At 43.2% G+C, this 21,473-nt stretch overlaps 2 protein-coding genes across 2 annotated transcripts in view; one reads left to right on the top strand and one right to left on the bottom strand.

Moving 5' to 3' along the window:
* The window catches only part of DPH5 (diphthamide biosynthesis 5), a 42,786-nt gene extending 29,053 nt beyond the window's left edge, over window positions 1-13,733 (top strand). The window contains exons 5-8 of the mRNA XM_015407749.1: window positions 3,575-3,695; window positions 10,510-10,549; window positions 12,294-12,397; window positions 13,531-13,733. Of these exons, the coding sequence (XP_015263235.1) occupies window positions 3,575-3,695; window positions 10,510-10,549; window positions 12,294-12,397; window positions 13,531-13,733 (468 nt within the window). The remainder of the gene's footprint in view (window positions 1-3,574; window positions 3,696-10,509; window positions 10,550-12,293; window positions 12,398-13,530) is intronic.
* Window positions 13,734-18,452: 4,719 nt separating this feature from the next.
* SLC30A7 (solute carrier family 30 (zinc transporter), member 7) overlaps window positions 18,453-21,473 on the bottom strand; it is a 42,024-nt gene continuing 39,003 nt past the window's right edge. Inside the window, exons 11-12 of the mRNA XM_015407748.1 lie at window positions 21,354-21,470; window positions 18,453-18,990 (exon numbers count right to left, since the gene is read on the bottom strand). Coding sequence (XP_015263234.1) covers window positions 18,943-18,990; window positions 21,354-21,470 — 165 coding nt within the window. The 3' untranslated portion in view covers window positions 18,453-18,942. The remainder of the gene's footprint in view (window positions 18,991-21,353; window positions 21,471-21,473) is intronic.

The raw sequence follows: 21,473 nt of genomic DNA, 5'->3' as shown, positions 1-21,473 counted from the left end.
GGTGAGGGGAGTTGAATTTTCTTTACCTGGCTTCCCCAAACTGCTTCTTCTCCCAGCCTGTTCCTGCTACTGGAAATGAGACAGGCCAGGAGAAAAGTACTTGGGTCAGCTGACTGTGCAGAGGTGAGGTGGGGTTCATCAGCTCCGCTCATCCATGTATCTCTGCTTATAAAACGGGGGGGGGGGGCTCCAAGGAGGCTGGCATGGGACAGACGCATGGAAAAGCACTGCTGCCATCATATCTAGTTTGGGCCTAAGATACGTGGGTTCCTTCTAAAAAAAAAACCAACCTAAAGTTTGGTCTCTTTTAAGTAGAGAAACGAGTTCTTTAAATGTTTTACCAATTCCCTTTTTAAATTTCTCAAGTCTCACTAAGATTCAGACTCAAGGTATGCATCCTAATGCTTTAAAGTACAAGAATGTTTAAGGGATATCAAGGTGTGAAAAGCGGCATCCTGTTTTACGTAACTTTTTTTCCCCTCTGAAGTTACTGGCAAGCCCATTTGGGTTGTGAAATGCAAAATCTGGATATATATTTTTTTTTCTGGTTTGCTCAAGTGTAATATTGAAGATCTTTTGTGCAATAGGGCAAGAATTGCTGACAGAGACACTTTTCTAGGGGATGCAAAAGGGTGTCTCAAGATCTGTAAGGCTCTAAAGAGCCGAGCCCAGATTGCAGAGGCAGGGGAAACCCCTGGTGATCCAAAGTCTTGTAAGAACTTCTGTGCAAGGCTTCCAGCACCAACATGGAAGGGTGCAAACTCCTCCCTCTTCTGACTGGGAGTGCTCCTCCTTGCCCTTGCTGTAAGTTCAAGTAAGTTCTCGTTCTGAGGAGGAGGACATCCTGATATGAGTGGTTCCCAGCAATTGCTCAGGGAGGCAGGACTAAACTCTTCAACTTCCTGTCTCCTGGGTGGGTGTCACCCTGGCTTGGTTTGTTTCCTGCCTCAGTGGAGGAGAGCAGCTTTGGAGTAAAGTCACTTGGTCTTTGCTCTTTTTTACCTGCCTTTCTCCTAAAGTGATTTCAGACCTGAGGGAGAGTTTCCTAACCTCTCCAGCCTGTCCCTCTTTCTCTTCACACCTCCTTTTCACATCTCCTCTTGGTTCTGTTGCTTCCTTTGTCTTCCAGATTTTTTCTCTCCTCCCCCTTCCTCCTCCTTCCTTCCTTCCTTCCTCTTAATGGTCCTGCAAGAGGCCCCAGAGACTTTGGAGGAACGTGGAAGGGATGGTTTCCTTTCTGAGAACAACAGAAACCCTCTTCTTATGCCATCTGTTCCTCATGGAGAGAGCTCACTTGGCCAGACTAGCCCAGAGCCAACCAGGAAGGCCCCGAGTCAAACATGAAAACACTTTAAAATGCACCATTAAAAAGACAGGAAAATGACTCCTCGGGCACAAATGGCTCTCTGAGCAGCCAGTTCAGCCCCTGAGGGCTACGATGGCATGCCAGGCTCCTCCACTGGGACCCCCATGACCCAGATGGACTCCTTGCCCATCTGGGATCTTCCTTTCCTAGGTGGAAAAGCATCTTCGCACCAATTCAGCAGAACACATCAAAGGTTCCCTGAACATCCAGACAGACTGGCTGAGCATACAGACCATTGTTGCCCTCTTGTAAGCCGCCCTGAGCCCGCTCGCGGGGAGGGTGGGGTAAAAGTACTAATAAATAAAGAAATAAAAACAAATGGTCCATCAAATGGGAGCTGTTCTTACAAATTACAGCCAGGTTTGGGACTCCGAAGGTAGACTGGTTTGCTTTGGCATCCAGTCATCAAGTACTAAGATTCTTCTCCAGATACCATCACCCTTGGTCAGAACAAGTGGGTGTGCTAACCTCTCTGTGGCCCAAGGGCCTTCTGTATTCCTTCCTGTCCCTCCTGGTGATCCTGAAAGCTCTATGACAGATATACCAGGAGGAGGCAAAGGCAATCTTTATGGGTCCAGATTGGTCATGCAAGCCATGGTTTCCATCATTAATGGAGCTTTCAGTAAAGGCGCTTTATAAGATACCAGTGAGCCTCTGTTACAGCAAGGTCCAGTTTGGCACCCAGATCCAAAGTGGCTCCATCTGACCATGTGCTACTGACCTATGCTACTTATCAGAGGTCGCAGAGCCTATCATGGCCTCCAGGAAGGCCTCTGCAAGGCGCATTTACAATACTACCTGGAAAGCCTTTGCGAGGTGGTGCCAGCACAAGAGCGTTAATCCCCGGGACTTAGCCACCTGCTGGCCTCCTTAAAAGAGCAGCTATAGCCATCATCCTTTCACAGATAGATGGTGTCCCCTTACTCAGACATCTTCATATCGTTCGTTTCCTCAAAGATGTCATGCAGATCAGCCTCCAGTGATCCACAGATTCCCCACATGGAGACTGTGTGTAGTTCTTTGAGCCCTCACAAAACCTTCATTTGAACCCTTAAGGGAAGTTCCTCCTAAATGGCTCCACATGAAGACCGTCTTCCTCACAGCAGTGATTTCTGCTAGGAGGGTGTCGGAACTGGGAGCCCTGTCAGCCAGGAAAGCCTGTGTGTCTTCCACAAGGACAAGGTGGTGCTTCAGCCAGACTCCACCTTTATTCCACAGTCTTCCACAGGAGTCAAGAAATTCATCTCCCATCCTTCCACCCATGTCTCGCCACCCCAAGGAGAATGATTGGCACTGATTAGATCTCTGGAGGGCCCTCATGATTTACCTCCAACTTACGTAGTCCATCAGAAAGATGGATTCTCTTTTAATTTCATTAACAGTCCCAAATAAGGGGAAGAAGGAGAAGCTGTTTCCTTGCTCTAATCCTTCCTTAACCCCACTTATACTGTTCCTCTGGTACAGTTGTTTTGTTTCTAACAGTGGCTTACTTGTTCTGGTTGCCATTTTACCTCTGTTATATTCCTTCCTGTTCCTGAGTTCATTAGCTCAGGAAGTAACCAAACTGAGCTGGGGTGATGCTCACCCAGGAGGCAGGAAGTTGAAGAGTTAGTCCTGCCTCCCTGAGCACCCATATCAAGATACCCTCCTAACCTCAGAGTAGACGGAACCCTCATGGTGAGCTAGGCCAATCTTGGGTCCCTGACGAGTGTGCCTGTGTAATAAACCTGTCTGAAAACAGTCTTGTTGCATTCACACGTTTTAACTTTTAAATGCAAGCTTAAAATACCTTATGGTCTTTCAGAGGCTAAAAACAAAGAGCTGACCTGCAAAGTTGTTTCCTGCTAACAAAAGACCCTTCCACCAGTGGAATGAAATTTCCCCAGCTCGTAGAAAAAAATTGATAGAAGGTTTAAATTCCATGTTGATTCTAGTCTTAAAATACCAGAGTGGGGGAGAGAATGGTATTCTAGGACATTCCTAGGAGTAAAAGGACACCATTCAAAAAAGATCTCTGAAATAGTAAGAAGGTTAGAAATTCAAGGAATGTCAGCGTGACCAGAGACAGTATTTTGAAACCAAGGCCATTTAATTCTAGGGGGAAGTTCAGTACTTTTGGTACAATATAAAAAACAATACTGCATGTATACTTTTTGATGCTACAGCCTAATTTTGACTCCTGTTTTCTCTTTTGCATCTTCCTGGCAGCTCTACAGTTTTGGAGAAACGGTTTCCATCGTTTTCTGGACAGATACATGGAAGCCTGAGAGTTTTTTTGATAAAATCACCAAAAATAAGAAGAATGGGATGCACACTCTCTGCTTGCTGGGTAAGGAGCATCTGTGTCTGCAGTGGATTGTCATACTTAGCTAGTGTTTACTTGGAGTGTTTGGATGCTCCTTTAGGAGCTGAGCACAGTAGGGAGTGAAAGATTCCCCATTCTGGTCTAAATGGAGAAGCAGCAGCAGAGACTAAAGTTGATTCGATAAAGAAATCAACACCTTTTTTTTTTTGCCTTGCATGTGCCTCCAGCTCAGTGATTGGGAGGTGAGGGGTATAGTCAAGGGACCGAAGTAATCTGAGCTGCCTCTCAGTGTGAGTTTGAACTAGGGTTGCTGGCTCAGAGTTGGGAAACACCTGGAGATTTGGAGGGTGGAGCAGAGGAGGGCGGGGTTTAGAGAGGGGAGGGACCTCAGTGGAGTATAAATGCCACAGAGTCAGCCTTCCAAAGCACCCATTTTCTCCAGGTGAGCTGATCTCTGCCACCTGGAGATCAGTTGTAATAGTGGGAGATTTCCAGCCACCGCCTGGAGGCTGGCAACCTTGGTTTGAATGGAACAGGTGCCGACTTCTCGTATATTATCTGCTTGGTGCCCTTTTGTACGTGCAGAGCAGAATTTAGTTATTTTGTTCATTTATTCCCCACTCTTCTTCCCAGTGGAGACCCAAAGTGGCTTACAACCTTTTCTCCTTCATCCTTCTATCCTCACAACTACCCTGGGGGAGAGGTTAGGCTGGGGGCACCCAGCAGTCTTCCATAGCTGAGTGGGGATTTGGACTTGGGTCTCCCAGAGCCTTGTCTTGACACCATGCTGCCAAGCACCCTGCGCCATGCTGGCCAAGCTCTTCCTGGACTATGCCATTTCCATCTACAGGTCGGAGGGCTGCATGTTTGATTGCTCCTGCACTTTAAACAAAAATGGGTTGGTCTGATACAGTATCCTGAAACAAAGCAAGTTGGGTCTGGACTTTGCTTGGAGATCCATGATAAACACACTCGTGAACAGGCGTGAAATGGCCTTATAGTGAGTCAGACCAGTGGTCTATCAAGGTCAGCCCTTACTCTGCCTAGCAGCAGCTCTCCAGGGTTTTGGGTTGGGTTTTTTCACATCATCTATAACCTGGTTCTTTTAACTGGAGATGCCGAGGATTGAACTTGGGACCTTCTGGGACTGAAGGCATCGGCTGTGCCACTGAGCCGTGGCCCTCCTCACCCCACAGGATGGTAAAAAAGCACAATACACTGAATAAGTTAAACATTGCCATAGACAGTGGTCAAGCCTGACTGTCTCCCTATTTTAATGGGTTCTGGGGGGGGGGGTATTTGTTTTTCCTGCAGGATTGTTCAACAACCTTTATCATTCAGCTCATCAGGGAATGAATCATTGTTCCCTTGAAAAGAATATCAGGTTTCAGCTAGAAGATTCCTCTGCTTAGATTGCAGGGAAAGCTTCACCTACTTATGCTGTGGTCAAGCAACCCTTGAAAGCATCAAGAACTGGGCCAGTGGAAAAAGGTGGCCATTCCGTGGCTTCTTTGCCAAGACAGGATTCATGTTAGTTATAAGGGCCTTTTTACACAAAAACTAGCCTGCCAGTGAAAGGGACTGCATACATGCTGCAGGGCTCTTTTTGTAGAAAAAGCCCAGCAGAAACTCATTAGCGTAATAGGCCACACCCAACATCAGAAACTCATTAGCATATTAGGCCACACCCCGACAGCACAGCTCATTAGCCCCTTAGGCCACACCCCCATGTTACCAGAAGTGTGGTCATCCAGCCACACCCACCTTTTGCTTCTTATTCTGTTTACCTTGTTTGTTGTCAAAACTCAGGGCTTTTTTTGGAGCAGGAACTCCTTTGCATGTCAGGCCACACACCCCTAATGTAACCAATCCTAATGAGTTTCTGCTGTTGGGTGTGGCCTATTATGCTAATGAGTTCATGCTGGGCGTGGCCAACTTGGGAGCCAGCCGGAACGCCGTTCCTGTGCGTTCCTGCCCAAAAATAGCCCTGCTCATCAGAATGGATGGCAGATGGCTAGCAATTCAGTCTTTTCTTGACCTTGAGGTTGATGCACAAGAATGAGTATTTTTTTCCTGACTATGACTTCAGTCTAAATGGAATTATCCCACACACACACACTAAATACGTTTCCTATGAGTTTAAAAAGATTTCACCCTGGGCAGAGACATTCTGGTGAACATGAGCCTGATTACTGCAGCCGTTCAGAGCCACTCTGCTTTCCATTGGGTTTTTTTGTTTACTTGCCAGCAGTTGCACGATCGTGTCCCAAAACCTCAAAGTTGAAAGGAAATTTATATGAACGTTTTAGAAATCAGCTGTGTTTCGCCAGCACATAATGAGTTTGTCAGTCAGCACATGCACACATAGTTGCTCTAGGAATCAGTGTCTGGAAGCAATTTATGCCTTGGAAATTTACTGTAGCCATTCAAATGTACGAACGTTGGGGTTTTTTAAAGAGAAACATGTGTAAAGTGCTGTCAAGTCACAGCCGACTTATGGTGACCCCAGGAGGGGTTTTCAAGGCAAGAGATGTTCAGAGGTGGTTTGCCATGGCCTGGCTCTGTGTCACAACCCTGGTATCCCTTGGTGGTTTTCCATCCAAATACTAACCAGCTTCAAAGATCTGATGAGACTGGGCTGGCCTGGGCCATCCAAGTGAGGGCTGTAAAGAAAGGGGGATATAAAAACACACTAAAGCATCCCTGCCACCACCCCCCCCAATTCAACTAAACGATGCAGAACTCAAATCTTGTCTCGTGAAAATGTAGGCTTCTGCTCCCCTCTTTCCTGCCTTTTGTTTTTCAAATCTTGACAAAAGTCTTCAGTGGGAACCATGATACGTGCAGAGATTGGTTTATTGAAGGAGAGGTAGAAACAGTGGGTTGAAAATTAAAATGGACTTGCTGAAGTAGTTGGCTGAAGCTGTGCTTGCTGGACGCAGAGAAAAGATTAGACCCAAATCTGGTTAGTTAAATGAAATTAAATTACAACTGTGTTAGAAATGGCATTAGATATACAGAACGATGTTAGTTCATTTCCCACAGAGAGAGAAGCTGGAAATAACTCAAAGGTTTTATTGATATTCCATGTATAAAATGTCAGACACAAATGTATTTTTTTCCTGACTTGAGGTTTAAGAGGAAAAATGATAGTATGTTGTTTTAGATTGCTTTTAATATGTGTGTCTTGTATTTTTGGATTTGGCAAAATCTGTAAATAAAGCGTTGCAGGTTGGATCCAGCCAGCCTTTTAGCTCAGTCTCCTCCAATTCCCCTCCTTACTAGTGTTATCCCATGTGTTATCCATGCAGGTCCCTTAATCCCCAGCATAGCCTTTTTATGTGGTCAAAGGGGAACCCTGACTACCCTTTTCACCCATGGAGAACCTGTTTGGGTCCAGTGCTCCCTTCTAAGCTGTGGAGTCTTGTGAGCAAAAATTCTACCTTGTGAGCTACTGGCATTAAAGTTGCTAAGACAAAAGATGTCTGAGGCAAAGGCTAAAAAACTGAGCTAGCTCACACTAACTCAGCTTAGAGGGAAAACTGGCATACAGTTTCCTTTCTTCCATATTTCTCTAGTTTCTCTAAATCATCCTGAGTAAATGAAAACGTGTTTTTTTTAAAAAAACCCCAAAAACTTTGGGTTTAGTCCCTTTCACTAAGTGAACAATCATCATTTGAAGAAAGATTAACTTCCACTAAAGGGAAGCATTTTCTCCAGCAAACGATTCCCCAGTTATCAAGAAGGAACCATTGGATCCGACCTGTAGTGCTGACAAGTCCAGACAAGTCCAGAGACAATAAAGTTGTGAGTTACAACAAAAATGTGTGAGGCAAAGGCTAAAAAACTGTGAGCTAGCTCACAGTAACTCAGCCTAGAGGAAACACTGGATCCAAGCCAATTTTTAAATAGAAAAACCCAGATTACAAAATGTAGCCAAGTTGTATTGGGAAAATAAAGATAAAAGTATTGATCAATCACATGGCTTTGCAGATATGCTGATTTTTCTCTAACAGATAAATCAGTGCATAGGACCTTTCTGTTGCATGACTGAGAGGCATACCAAAAGGGGGGGGGAAGCTTGGATCTGCTTGCACTGCACCCTTTTCCATTGTGAGGGCAGGCCTCCATTGTGGAATGCATTGCTCCTTCCACAAATTTTGTTAGTCTTCAAGATGCTACTAGACTCTTGCGTTTCACAGATTACAGCAAGGCTTTTGACTGTGTGGATCTTGAAAAGCTGCGGTTGGGTGTGCCACAACATCTGATTGTTTTGACACAATATGTCTGTTAGGACACAATATGGAGAAACAGAATGGTTTCCAGTTGGCAAAGCTGTCAGACAAGGATGCATTTTATCTCCCTGTGCAATCTTTATTCAGAATTTATCATAAAGAAGGCTGGGTTACATTTAGATGAAGGTGGAGTGAAAAATGATGGAGGGACATTAATAGGTTGAAATATGCAGATAGTACCACATTATTGGCAGAAAACAGTGAACACTTGAAACAACTACTGATGAATGTTAAAGCAGGAAGTGCCAAAGCGGGATTACAGCTGAACATGAAGAAAACAAAAGTAAAGTCTACTGGGGAATTAAACATCTTTAAGGTTGATGATGAAATTGATGTTGTTCAAGGTTTTCTGTTCCTTGGCTCCATCATCAACTAAAAGGGAGACTGCATCCAAGAAATCAGAAGGAGATTGACACTGGGAGGGGCAGCCATGAAGGAGCTAGAAAAGATCCATAAGTGTAAGGACGTGTTGCTGGCAACCAAGATCAAATTGATTCGTGCCATAGTATTTCCCATTACTATGTATGGGTGTGAAAGTTGGACAATGAGGAAAGCTGACAGAAAGTAGATCCCTTTGAAATGCAGTGTTGGTAGAGAGTCTTGTGGATACTGTGGATCGCCAAAAAGACAAATAAGTGGGTTGTAGACCAAATAAAACCTGAACTCTCCCTAGAAACTAAAATGGCTAAACAGACTTTCATACTTTGGTCCCATTATGAGAAGTTAAGAGTTGCTGGAAAAGACAATAATGCTAGGAAAAGTGGAAGGCAGCAGGAAAAGAGGAAAACCCAACATGAAATGGATTGACTCAATAAAAGAAACCACGGCCCTCAGTTTGCAAGACCTGAGAAGGCTAACAATTTGGATATTTTGGACAATGTTATAGTGTTGCCATCAGTTGGAAGCGACTTGACAGCATGTAACACACACACACACAAATTAATGGGTTAGAACCACAAACAGAAGACAGTCACAAATCTGACCAATTTGCCCCTTCCACCACCAGCAGCAACTTCACAAGACCTCTGAATAGTTCATGCTGGGAACCACATGAGCCCTATAGATGCAGGGGGGGGGGGACTAGGAGGTGACATCATCCATACTTTCCCCTTGCACTGACCCAGCTTCCTGTGTCAGTGGAAACTTGGCCAGTGGAAGAATGGAGGTGGTGGTCACTTGACTCCCCCTGTCCATAGCAGGCCCCCAAGCCCCATTTCTGTTTTGTTCACAGAGCTCCCATAATTCCAAGCATCAAATTCTTAGGAAGCTGCTCAGGGAAGAGAGAGACGAGGAAGATTTGCAGGCAGTTGCAGCTCATGGGATCCAAGCAGATATTTTCACTGGGACTTGTTCTTTGAAGAGGTTACCAAAAACTTGAGTATTTCCAAGATTAAAATAATGAAATCACATAAGAGGTCTGTCTCCGGCTACCTTTGACCGTGATCTAATGCTAATTTTTAATGGACTATGTTAATCACATTGCCTGAGCAATTATGAGAGAGAGCGCAGTCTACAAAAGGGTGTGTTGCATCTGTAATAGAAAAGAGGATATTTAAAGCACTGGTGCATGTTTCTCTCTCTCTCTCTCTCTCTCTCTCTCTCTCTCTCTCTCTCTCTCTAACATGTTTTGAGAATTTGTGGCAGGAAGGAACTGCAGACGTGACTTCGGTTCCTGTATGGTATCATGGTCCACAGCTCTTGCCCATGGCTCACCCATGCTCCTTAAGCTTTAATTAAGCAATCAAAAATGTTGATTAACTTTGATCTTGCTAGATCTTTTTCCCTTAGGATACAGGAAGATGAAACAGTTTTGAGATTGTATTTCCAGTTTATTCCCAAACCTACTGATGCAAGCAGTCTTACTAAAATAAGTAGGACTTGCTTCTAAGATAGAATTGTAGCTAAGAACATAAGAAGAACCCTGCAGATCAGACCAGTAGTCCTTCTAGTCCAGCATCCTGTCTCACACTGTGGCCAACTAATTCCTCTGGAGGGCCAATAACGGCATGCAGGCTGAGACCTTCCCCTGAAGTTGCCTCCTGGCTCTGGGATTTAGAGGTTTAGTGCCTCTGAATATGGAGGTTCCCCTCAGTTACGATGTCTAGTGGCCACCAATAGACTTATCCTCCATGAATCTATCTAATCCCTTTTAAAGCTGTATATTCTTGTGGCCATCACTACATCCTCTGGCAGCGAACTCCATATTTTAATCACTCTCTGTGTAAAGAAGTAATTTATTTCCTATAAATTCCAGCATATATTTAACAGGCTTCAGTTAAAGGATATCCTTTCTTGTATTGTTCAATCTTACTGTAATTCTACCTATTTTACTATGTGAAATAAGTACAGTAATACAATGCAGAATGAAAAGTGGTGTCTGGGAGGAAATGAAAACTACAGAACTGTGTGTGTGAGATAGATGGTTGTATATCAGAAGGAGTTAGCAGATGCAGAAAAAATAACCTGGAGGATGTTAAAAGTTTGTGAAAATAGTATTAATTGTGCTGAACTTAAAGTATATGTTAGATTTTGTTTCCTTGCAGACATTAAAGTGAAGGAGCAGTCTTTGGAGAATCTCATGAGGTGAGCTGACTTTTCAGAAATGCATGTGATTTCAATACATAGTAATGACTATTCTATGCACATAATTCACAGTTTAGAGCTGGCATATAAGTAAAGACCACACTATATAAAAAATCCTAAGGCACAAGAAGTGAACAAAATAATGTACATGGTGAGGGGGGCATCTCCCCCCCCCCAAAAAAAAATGCCTGCTGCAGTGAAGGACAGATTTCTCACTGAAGTAAGATTCTTGACCAGGGTTTGAGTGTAGTTAATAATTCTGATGAAAGAAGGAACCTGGTTAATGGATTGCCAGCATCTCCTTAGCTCTAGTTAAGGCAGGAGGAGGAGATTTGCTTCAGGAACAGATGCACAGTCATGCAGCTTCCTTCTCTTTAAAGTTCCGTTATGAAATCAGGTCTCTATGTGCCAACTCCACAAGTCTGTCTTGCTGCTGGTTCAATGACGTCTAGTTTGGCTCAGTCCCTTTTGCGTGCCTTCTTCCATCCACAGGGCCAGCATCGTCAGGCAGTTCCACCTATTCCACTTCTTTTGGATTCAGAACGTATGCTTACCTGGAAAAAGTGCATGAACTAGCTATGACCTCAAGTCATTTTGTCTGTGATATTTTTTATTTTTCCTCCTTTGGGTTATTCAGCATTGTTAACCTAGGAGAGATGAGCCAAGTTTCAAGGCAACTTCCCCTGTCCTCTCCACCAGCTCATCTCTGCTGGAATGATTTCTCATTTCTGGGCATGTCCTCACTTTGTTTTCAGTTCACATTCATACCGCCTGATGATCTCTGGTGGAAATTTACTTTGGAACTGCTACATAAACGTCGTTTGGCCAAATCCAGAGTTGGCAAACTCTGTAGAAAACAACTCTTTGAGAATTGGCTTTTGGGCCTATAATTATGTAACTATATAGTATATGGTAGAAAAATACAGGCTTCCTTTCCAATTTGGCACTGGAAGCGCTCTCTGTAAAGCAGTGGTAGTTAGCCATAGATTAGCAGGGGTCTAAAAGTATGTGACTGAGGTAGAATCTGGTTTTTCTATTGCAATACGTACCATTTCAGAAATAGTGAGTATTTTAAGTTTAGTCGCAATACGTACCATTTCCTTCAGAAATAGTGAGTATTTTAAGTTTAGGAATTATAGCATACATGACAAGACTGAAAGCCTCAGAACAGCCGCTTGGTGGCCCTGATTCAGGGGTATTCTTACCAACTTCATTGTTGGGAGCAGTTCTTAAAGAGTACGCACAGAGCCCTTTGACATTGAAATCTATGGGGCAGTCTGCTTGTTTGCATCACAGCTCTTGCATACCTAAAACTATTCCTGGATCAGGCTATTTAAAAACTTGCAAGACAGCAAAGCGTTGCCTTGTGTCTTCCATTGATCAAAGAAGCAGAACAGTAAACATCCACTAGTCTCTAACCCACAGGTTCCTAGAGAACCCTTTCTAGAGAATCTTCCTAGAAGATAGAGAAAACAGTAGAGATGTAGGCCCCTCAAGGTTACTGGGAAAAGGAGTTATGTGGTAACGATAGTTAGATCTTTGACTACCATGTGCAAGGAACAGACAGCAAAAGGTGGACATCAACTTTATGCCCCGCTTGTGAGCATCCAGAGGCACTCAAGTGGCAGACAGAAGATAGGAACGTAGTCTGATCAAACAAGGCAACTAAATGAAACTAAGGACCAGTACCGGTGATGAGATGAGGTAATTATTGAACCACTGCTGATGTTCTCTCTTTCATCAGGGGGAAGAAAATTTATGAACCACCACGGTATATGAGAGTGAATGAAGCAGCTGAGCAGCTTCTTGCCATTGTTCAGAATAGAAGGCAAGAAGGGGAAGAACCAGGTATGGAAGTCAGTTCTTGTCCCCATCTTCTGAGACTAGACACCCAGAGTGAGCATACTGCGTTGGAGTGGAATAACTCCTGGTTTATGATGGAAGCAGGCCGTCCTAAAATTGGCACAGATATTCCCCAGCCACGATGAATGTCCGTAGCACTGGAAGCATACAGCTGAGGCCACAGATTGTTGGTCTAAATACAATCTACCCACAAGCTTGAAGGACCAATTGGTCTCAGGGAAAAAATGTCAGACCCACGTGGAGTTTTTTAGTACACTGCTTTGGCTTTATTAATCTTTCCAGTTGTGGGAGATACCTCATTTGCTTCTTGACCCCCTAGAAGCAGCTATCTAAAAGCACATCAATTAAGGGAAAAGCATTTTAATGTTCAGTCTTCAGGGGTTCAAGTCTGAAACCTGTGTTTTAATCGAACAGCTTAGGTAGTTGGAACTGAACATATAAACACCAGCTTTCCAGGTTCCACGGGGTGAAAACAGTTCACTCTGTCACGTATACTTCAGAAAGGAGAAGACTATAAGGAATAGTTCTCACACTGATGATGGCACATGTTGGGAATTATAGTCCCAGCTGTCCCATAATCCTGCTCCCCTAAGAAACTTCTGCATCACTTCTTTCCTCCTGTGAATTGTGCATAGTATTGTGAATTGTGTCCTGATCTATAGTCCGTATATTTGATTTACTTGCCCATTTATATTTCATGGAGAGAACAATGTTACAGTGCCTTTTCCCCCTTCAGTGCAAGCCTATCTATGTTTCAGTGAGTCCCCAGTTTCCAAGCAAAATCCAGCCTTTGTATATCTAGTAACTTGCCTCACTTATACCAGTAATTCTTATGCCCCACAGAACAATGACAGCTTGTTTCCTGGGTTAGTCCTGTACCATTTTTTTTACCACATCCTATTAGTAACAATGGTTGGTGCTTAAGCAACATATTCTGCGATCTTCAAAGAAGTCCCTGCACTGGTCTGCCTGCTTAAGAGTAACACAATGCTTTTGCAAGGCCTTAATCAGTCTCTCTCTGTTTAGGGGAAGACAACAGTGGTACTTCCTGAATAAGTAAGGCATGTACCAACCCCCCCCCCCCCCCCATAACCTTCTCTTCTTAATTGTTCTTACAGAAGTTACAGAAGATACTGTATGTGTTGGCTTAGCAAGAGTGGGTGCAGTGGATCAAAAGATTGCTTCAGGTACACTACAGGAAATGATCACAGCAGAACTTGGAGGTCCTCTACACTCTATGATCATAACCGGCATTCTGCATCCGCTGGAAATAGAGATGCTTAAACTCTTTGCTGTAAATAAAGTCATATTTGAAAACTGAATAGAATTTTCTATACAGCTAATCTTTATTGAATGTGTCGATCCAGGGTAAGTTAAAAAGGGGAGTGGGTGGGTGGGTACAGGGAGGGGAGGGAGGACTACCTCCATTGACTGCCTGGGAGGCCCGATGCTGGTTCTGCTCCCAGGCTGCAGCTACCATCAGGTAAAGTTGTCAATATTTGCATAGTACTTTCTAGCTCTAATGGTTATGAGGCAATTCAGTAGTTTTAGCTCTTTGAACCTGCCTTAGCAATAAAGAACATTGAAGCTGCATGAAATTAAAGTAGATGAGATTCGTATGTATGTATTAATGCCAGTAGCTCACAAAGTAGAATTTTTGCTCACAAGACTCCACAGTTTAGAGGGAGCATTGGTGACCACCACTTATAGCGTGAAGAGGTACAACTTGAACATGGGTTTACTTACTTCGATGAGAATGAAGCAGCAACTAGCAGCAAAGACTGCGATCTTAACAGCTGGGGAAAGTACCACCTTGATCACCAGCCACTGCTGCCAAATGCTTGGCCTGTTGCTATACCTGCGAAATGGTTCCTCTGAATCTGCCTCCCAACATTGCACTTTTACTTCACAATGGCTCAGTCTTAGCAGTCAAAGAGATGCATCAATGCATTGCTTTCACCATACCTGGAGTCAAATGATTCCCACAGGGTTTTGTTTGTTTGTTTTTTAAATTGCCTACACGGAGATAGTTGAGAGACTTAGATGTACCACAGCAGTATTGGGGGACTTGGTCTAAGGAAAGAGATGCACAGCCTTTGGGCTTTTTAAAAAGGAAGTTTATTGGTAGGAAAACTGATCCCAAGTATTGTCTCAAACATAGCTGTTTAAATATTTAATAGTACATATTCAAGTAGAAAAAGATGCATTGAAATATCCAATATTGCACTTAGGCAAGTCAGACTGGCTACTAACTTTAGTATTCCCAGGTACCAAATACAATCATCGCTGATGTGTAGTCACCTGTTTGAATTTACCTAACAGGGAAATCATAATACATTTACAAACAGAATAAAAGGCTGATGACAGCAAGGTCCTTGCCTTATGTGCAATTTAAGAAATAGCTTCAGCAATATTTTCCCACTCAGGATTTCACAGTCCAGCCAGTCCACTCTAGAACTCATAGGTTAAGTTTTGGCAATAAAATCACTGTGCCTACCACTTCCCTCATGAGATACTTCTGGGATGAATACTATGAAACATTGCTTCCATGAAGCATTTCATACCCAAAACTGATCCCGAACAAAAAGTTGTGAGGCAGCAGTCACTGAAAAGGGTTAATTTCATATTTGTCAAGGCATTTTCAATTGCCAGCTGAGATTTGGCATGTAGACTATGTATTTTCTACAGGGCGTCATTACAACAGTTAAGCAGAAGATTAATGGGACAATTGTTAAGTGTGAGGACAGTGAAATTCAAGCATCTACAACAGAAAACAGCAACCAGGAAGAGGGGGGGAATGATGAGGAACACAGAATTGTCCATTGGAGAAAGATTCCTTGCAGCAAAAAGCAACAGAACAGCTACATAGAATAACCAGGACAAGGTCAACAAATTAAAATAGCTTGATCAGAAAGTGGACAGGGCATATCCCAAAACTCTGTGTTTTCTTCAAATCAGGACAGCCACGCTTGCCAGACCAACGCAGCGTGACATAGTTGGATGCAAAGCTGTACTGTTTTTCTGCAAGTTGAATAATTGGTTTAAGTTGCAATGTATCTCTGACCAGGGATAGCAACTGCCAATTGCTAAATTCTTATTGTGTGTTTATGTGTGCACGTGAACTTGGTAAAATGCAGTTAGCACTCAGCATTGCTTCAGGTTTAATCCTTCAAATTACTTCAAAACCTCAACCACAGAATTGCACCACAACATCTTGTTTGCAGGACAACACTGTTTGGTGTCAAAACAATTGGAAGCTTTCACTTTTAAAAGTATCCTTCTGCTATACTACAGAAAGGTATAGCAGGAGTGGGAGAACTAAGGAGATTGTTCCCACCTCTGCTGATATTGTGCAGCACATCATTTAATGGAGGAGTCTGGTCCAACCCAAAAGCTAAAAATTGGGGTACTCGTGTTTAAACTGCATTAAAGTACAAAGACATGTTTTCCTTCCATACCGTATACCAAGGGCCTGTCTGTAACATCTAGTTTGGAAAATGGAAAATTCACAGCTATGACCTCTTCAGTGCCTGAGAAATACATTATGGTGATTTTTTAAAATGAGCATTCCTATTTATGTTACTCACCTGTATTCTGATAATTTCAGCTGATAAATGGGAATGACCCCACCCTCCCAATACATGCACACCCCTGTAACTACTGACAGGTTGCTAAAGGAAGACAAATGCAGGAGTCTCGAGAATTCTATCAGTGCCTTTCATGAAAAAAAGAGACCACTGAACCTATTTACTCAGTAATAAACACCACCCTATTACTAGATGGCAGGATACTTTGTTTTCTTTCCAATATCAGGCAGCCTATTATACTAAAGACTCATTCCCCTAAATTGAAAAGCTTGTATTGTGATGGAGACAAATCTGCACATTCTGTTTACTGGGTAATTACATGGCTGCACTGGAATGTAGGTTGTACCATAGCAATGCACTAAGTTAATCTGTGCCTTCAAAAACAGATAAACACAAATGTGTTTGGGAGAGTATGATTTAACAAGCGTTGGTATGTGTCACAGGGCTGAGAAAGGTCAACAGCAGTAAAGACAATCACTTCTTTGCAAAAATGCCTTAAGCAAATTAATAGCACTAAAAGGAGCCTAAGCAGCCATGCCCCGTGATGGAAACCTTCATCCGACAGTGCAAGTGAAGTGCTGAGCTGGACAAATGAGCAGTCCTTTTAAACTAAAAAGTGAAAATCATTTTGCTGAACTAGACATCAAGTCAACTGGACTGAGAGCCATTTCACATATTACTATATTCCTCAGGTAGATCGTTTCCAGGTAGAGACAGTGTGAGTCTATCATGGCTCATGAATAATGTATGGCACAGATATTTGGCACAGTGCATATGTTAAGTGGCGAGGTACACAGAAATTTCCATGCAGGGAAATACCTTTAGCCCTTGAAGGAAAATAATAATTTGTGAAGAATGTGTCCTGTGGAAAGGAATGCAATCCAGACACATGGCTGTAGAAACATCATGGGCCAAGATTCATCTCCGTATCTTGAATTACAGCTTGGGTCTTGCTAAACTAGCAGCAAGCAAACCACAACTAGCACTTAAATAGTACATAAGAGATTACCTAAAATCAAAATGGGCTGAAATGAATTTACAAGGGTGCTTTATTTTGGTAAAACAATGGCCACACTAGACATTATTCCAGCAACCTCTCTAATGCAGGTGTCAGAAATACCTAATGCCATTGCAATGTATGTATTTTGGAGAAACAATTACATCATCAAGCAGCAAGTTCCCCCCCCCCCTTAAAGCAACCTTATCTTGATTACTCCATGTAACCGGGTAAGCAGCCTTTGGAAAACCAAGGGAGTGGTTTCCATTAATGGAATACTTCTCAGCTGTTCTGATTAGTAAAAAGTATTCCTAGCACACACTCCCAATTTCCACCAAAATCAGCTTCAGCATTAGACACAAAGAAAACCATCCATGGGATTCTTGTTATTCAGTGTCTGAGGTGCTCTCTAAATGTTCTACTAGCAAAAGAGCACAGATTCCAGGGCCATGACTCATGTGACCAGCCCCACCAGGCCTTTAAACATTACATTAACATTACAGGATGAACACACGGGGAAAATGTATCATGGCACTCCTGTAACATTTAAAAGAAACCTCAAATTAAGACAAAGCATGAAAGATGGCAGCTTTGAGCAGATGTTGGTTGAACCACAGAACAACTTACTAAAAGACTTGCCTGGTGTTAAGTGCCATAGGGCTTTGCTGGAAAAAAACCCCACGGCTGGTTTTAAACTCAAATGTACTATCAAACTTCAAAATACACAGGCTATGATTCAGCAAAACCCAATTATGTTCCATGATAATCCACAATAACTATGGGTGCTGCTGCAGATAGGGGCTGGTGCAATTTCTTGGGTAAACGTTCTGGCTAAATATTTATGGGCTCTTCAAGACTGAAGTGCTTGCTAATACTAGGTGCAAACATGGAATTGGAAGCCAAAATACATATCATCTATCAGCCAGCATCTATAAAGCCTTCATTCTCCCATTAAGTCAGCCAGACATAGCACCCCTCCTCAGCCAACAAAACCAGGAAGAGGTGATACATACAAAGCATCCTTTTCAAGTGCCTCATTAAAAAAATAGCACATCAACTAATAATCTTTATGGCATGGCTTATGCACAAGTTAAGAAGCTTGCATATGAAAGAAGAAAAACTGAAAGGACCAAGCAGTAGCATCACTTTCCTGCAGGTTTTCCTCTAGCCTTATGACCAAACGCAGTAATTTTACATTACTGCTAGAGAGCCGAGGCACTATCTGTCTGGTCGTACTTCTTGGTAGTCAAGCACTTTGTAAACAAACCTCCTGAAATCGTTAAGCCTTTGTATTATAAAACTGAAGAGTCACCTCCATGGAAATTTAAAATGTAATAGTAAGAAGGGAATCAAAGAGCTATCGTTATGCAGTTACACATAAATCACACCAATCACAAGCAAGAATTCTATTGGTACAAGTAGTAGCCATAAAAATCAATAAAAATCCCCCCCCCCAATGTTCCATATCTGTTCTGGCAGATATTCTGATAGAAAGGCACTAAAACCCAATATGGTTTGGTTCATTAAGTTTGCAAAAGTACAAACAGTGTTAACATACAGTAAGGTTGTAGAATGTCAACCACAGTGACATATGAGCAAAATAAAACTTCCTTTCAGCCCCTTTCCCATAACAACACTGGCTTTGTGGGATTCAGCAATAGCTTCACCAGCTTCGGAAAAAGCATAACCAATGATTACAATACCACATTATTAAGTTTGCTGCTGGAACTCAGCAAATAATTCACAAAGGTTTAGGGCTCATGAAGATCCAGGTCTGTACCCTTTCCATTTCCACCCCCCCTCTTTATGTAGCCACAAGTTGGCAGTCTCTATTCAGGTTTGGAGAAATGTCGAGAAGAAGGGGCCTCTGTTCCAATGAAAGTACAAAGTCTTAAACCATTACAGTACTAGAAAGCTTTGGTCCAAAGGGAACAGGAAGATAGTTGCTACATAGCGGCAAACTCAATCTGTACATAGAGTTGTCTTACTCCAGCCTGCAAATATAGAAACACGAACCACATTAGAATACAGTTCTACAAATAAAAACTTGTTCTACAAATCTGTTTGCCATGCTTGTTTTAAAATGGGCTAGGAAAAAGCTGAGGAGCTTACAACTGGCCACCTGCTCCAGCCGGTGTTTGGGGGTGGGGGCCTATGTCAACAAGCCCCCACTCTTCCTGGTCTGAGGCCAGGGAGCAAGAGCCACAGCAGGACAAACCTCTGAGGCCAGCATAGGGGTATGCATTCAGTAAAGCCAAACCAGAAAAAACCAAAAAAAATGTCTTTTCGACATTTTTCCTTGATTTGATTGGGCTGCCGAATACTGAATGCCAAAATACCCCGAAAATATTCAGGGGGCATTTGGCTTTTTTGGCATTACCGAATACAGGCGCTGGGAGGCTTTCCCCCCCCCCTTTTTATTTATTTATTTATTTTTGCAATTTCTATGCCGCCCTACCCAGTGGCTCAGGGCGGCTTTTCATTTTTGTCTCTTTCCTACCCTTTGCTCTGCTTTCCAGGAGGGAGGAAGAGGGACCTTACAGACAGCCAATCACTGCAATGTATTAGCAAATGCCATTGCAGCTTGCAAGGCTGTTGTTGCTGCTGGCTTCATTTGTTGAAGCCCAGCTACTAGTTTGCTGCTTTCCCAGGGGAGGAGCACTGGCCAATAGGATTTGGCATACTACTCTTTGGCCAATCACAGAAGTTTGATCTTTTTTGAAATTATTCTGTGTATGCCCAGAGAGCATAAAAGCAGTGGTCTTTGGCTGGCTGACTCCATTCCTGCCCCTGCTGCTGAGAGAGCCTGGGTTGGAGATTGTGTGGCTGGCTTCTGCTACTGCTCTGACCCTGCTTTCCTGCTGCTGACTGTTGGACTACTTCAATCAAGAATCCATCCTGCCTGCTGGACAACAGAAGACTGAAGAGAAGACATCACACTACTTTGACTTATTAGGGCACTTTTAAACACTTTTAAAAAACCTTTCTTATTTTGTTGTGGGTTGGTGGGTTTGGGGCCTGAGGGTGGTGGTGGTGGGTAGGCCTCTGGGCCCGAGGGCCTCTCAGGCCTCTTCCTGGGGTTATTTTTTGGGGGAGGGCTCTTCTAGTTTGTGGTTTTGTTGCCAGCCCGTTATTTTGCAGTTTAAAAGTTATATTTTTAACTGTGCTTGATATTTTATTTCTTGGCTTGTGGGAGCTTTTTGGGGGGTTTGGTTCTGGTGGGCAGGCACATTGCACTGATTCTACTGCTGGCCTTGCAAACATGCCCCCAGAGATTCTCAGATTTTACCTAAGTCCTGTTGGGTTTGGGCATTGACTGCCACAGTGGCACTGGTTCTGGGGGGCACATTGCACTGGTTCTGCTGCTGGCCTTGCAAACATGCCCCCTCACACCACACACCACTTACTTTCTAGTGCAGAGATTCTCTGGGAGACACTGCTGCCTGCCTTTTCCCCTTTCCATAGGAAACAATGGAGGATTGGGGGAACCCTCTTTGGATGCCCCTAGAATTGGACCCCCTGGTCCAATCTTTTCCAAACTTGGAAGTTTGGGGAGAGGCTCCAGCAGCTACAGTACAAATTTGGTGCCTCTACCTAAACCCCCCCCCCCCAAGTCATTGGTGCCTCTACCTAACCCCCCCCCCCCCAAGTTCACTGAATACTCGTTAGAAGATTTTTGCCATTGACTACAATGGCCCCATAGGATATAATGGAGCAGAATATTTTCAGGAATATCGAATATTTTGGGGCACCAATACTGGTACTGGTATTCAGGGATATTCGGGAATACTGAAAAAATTGGCTTTAGTATACGCGAATTAAAAAAACAAAACCCAAAACATTTTCCCTGCACACCCCTAGGCCAGAGCCTGAGCCAGGGCCTGTGAACAATTTAAACTACTTTCACTTCTGAAGGGGCCTCCCTCAGCAGCTTCTTGTTGCCTCAGTTCCCCAACCCCTCTAATCTTTCACTAAAGCCATGCAGCTCTCCTTCAGTCTCTTTGCCTCTGGTCCTCTCCCCCCGCAGTAAATATCCCCATCTCTCACAGAAGCTGGGCCACAACAGTAAGTGATTCACAAGAATTTAATACTAGGCTTTCCCTCTCAGTTACTTTTAGTACAATAAAAATGAGGATATTTTTCTTGCTTGAGTGCCTCCATAAGGTGTGCTCCCCACACACACATAAAAATTCTGAAGACATCCTCAGCTTCTAGAATTAAATTTATAAACCCCACTCAGGCTTTTGGAAGCTTTAAGAGATAAAACATCTTGTCCTGTAATTTCTTAATCTCACACACACACACAAACATTTATTTTCTAGTTAGAGACATTGCCCCATTTATAGTTATGTGATACCTGAGTAAAAATGTTGTGAGTCTGGCTTAGAATCCACTTTGCATCAGCATCTGGAGCTACGAACAGTTTCAAAGTCCCTATGTAAACATCAGTACAAAGGGTCCAAAAATGAGGATCGTG

The sequence above is a fragment of the Gekko japonicus genome, unplaced genomic scaffold (assembly GCF_001447785.1).
Source record: "Gekko japonicus isolate JY-2015 unplaced genomic scaffold, Gekko_japonicus_V1.1 scaffold2204, whole genome shotgun sequence".
Taxonomy (NCBI): domain Eukaryota; kingdom Metazoa; phylum Chordata; class Lepidosauria; order Squamata; family Gekkonidae; genus Gekko; species Gekko japonicus.
The sequence above is the reverse complement of the archived record's forward strand: the minus strand, read 5'-3'. Positions and strand labels throughout refer to the sequence as shown.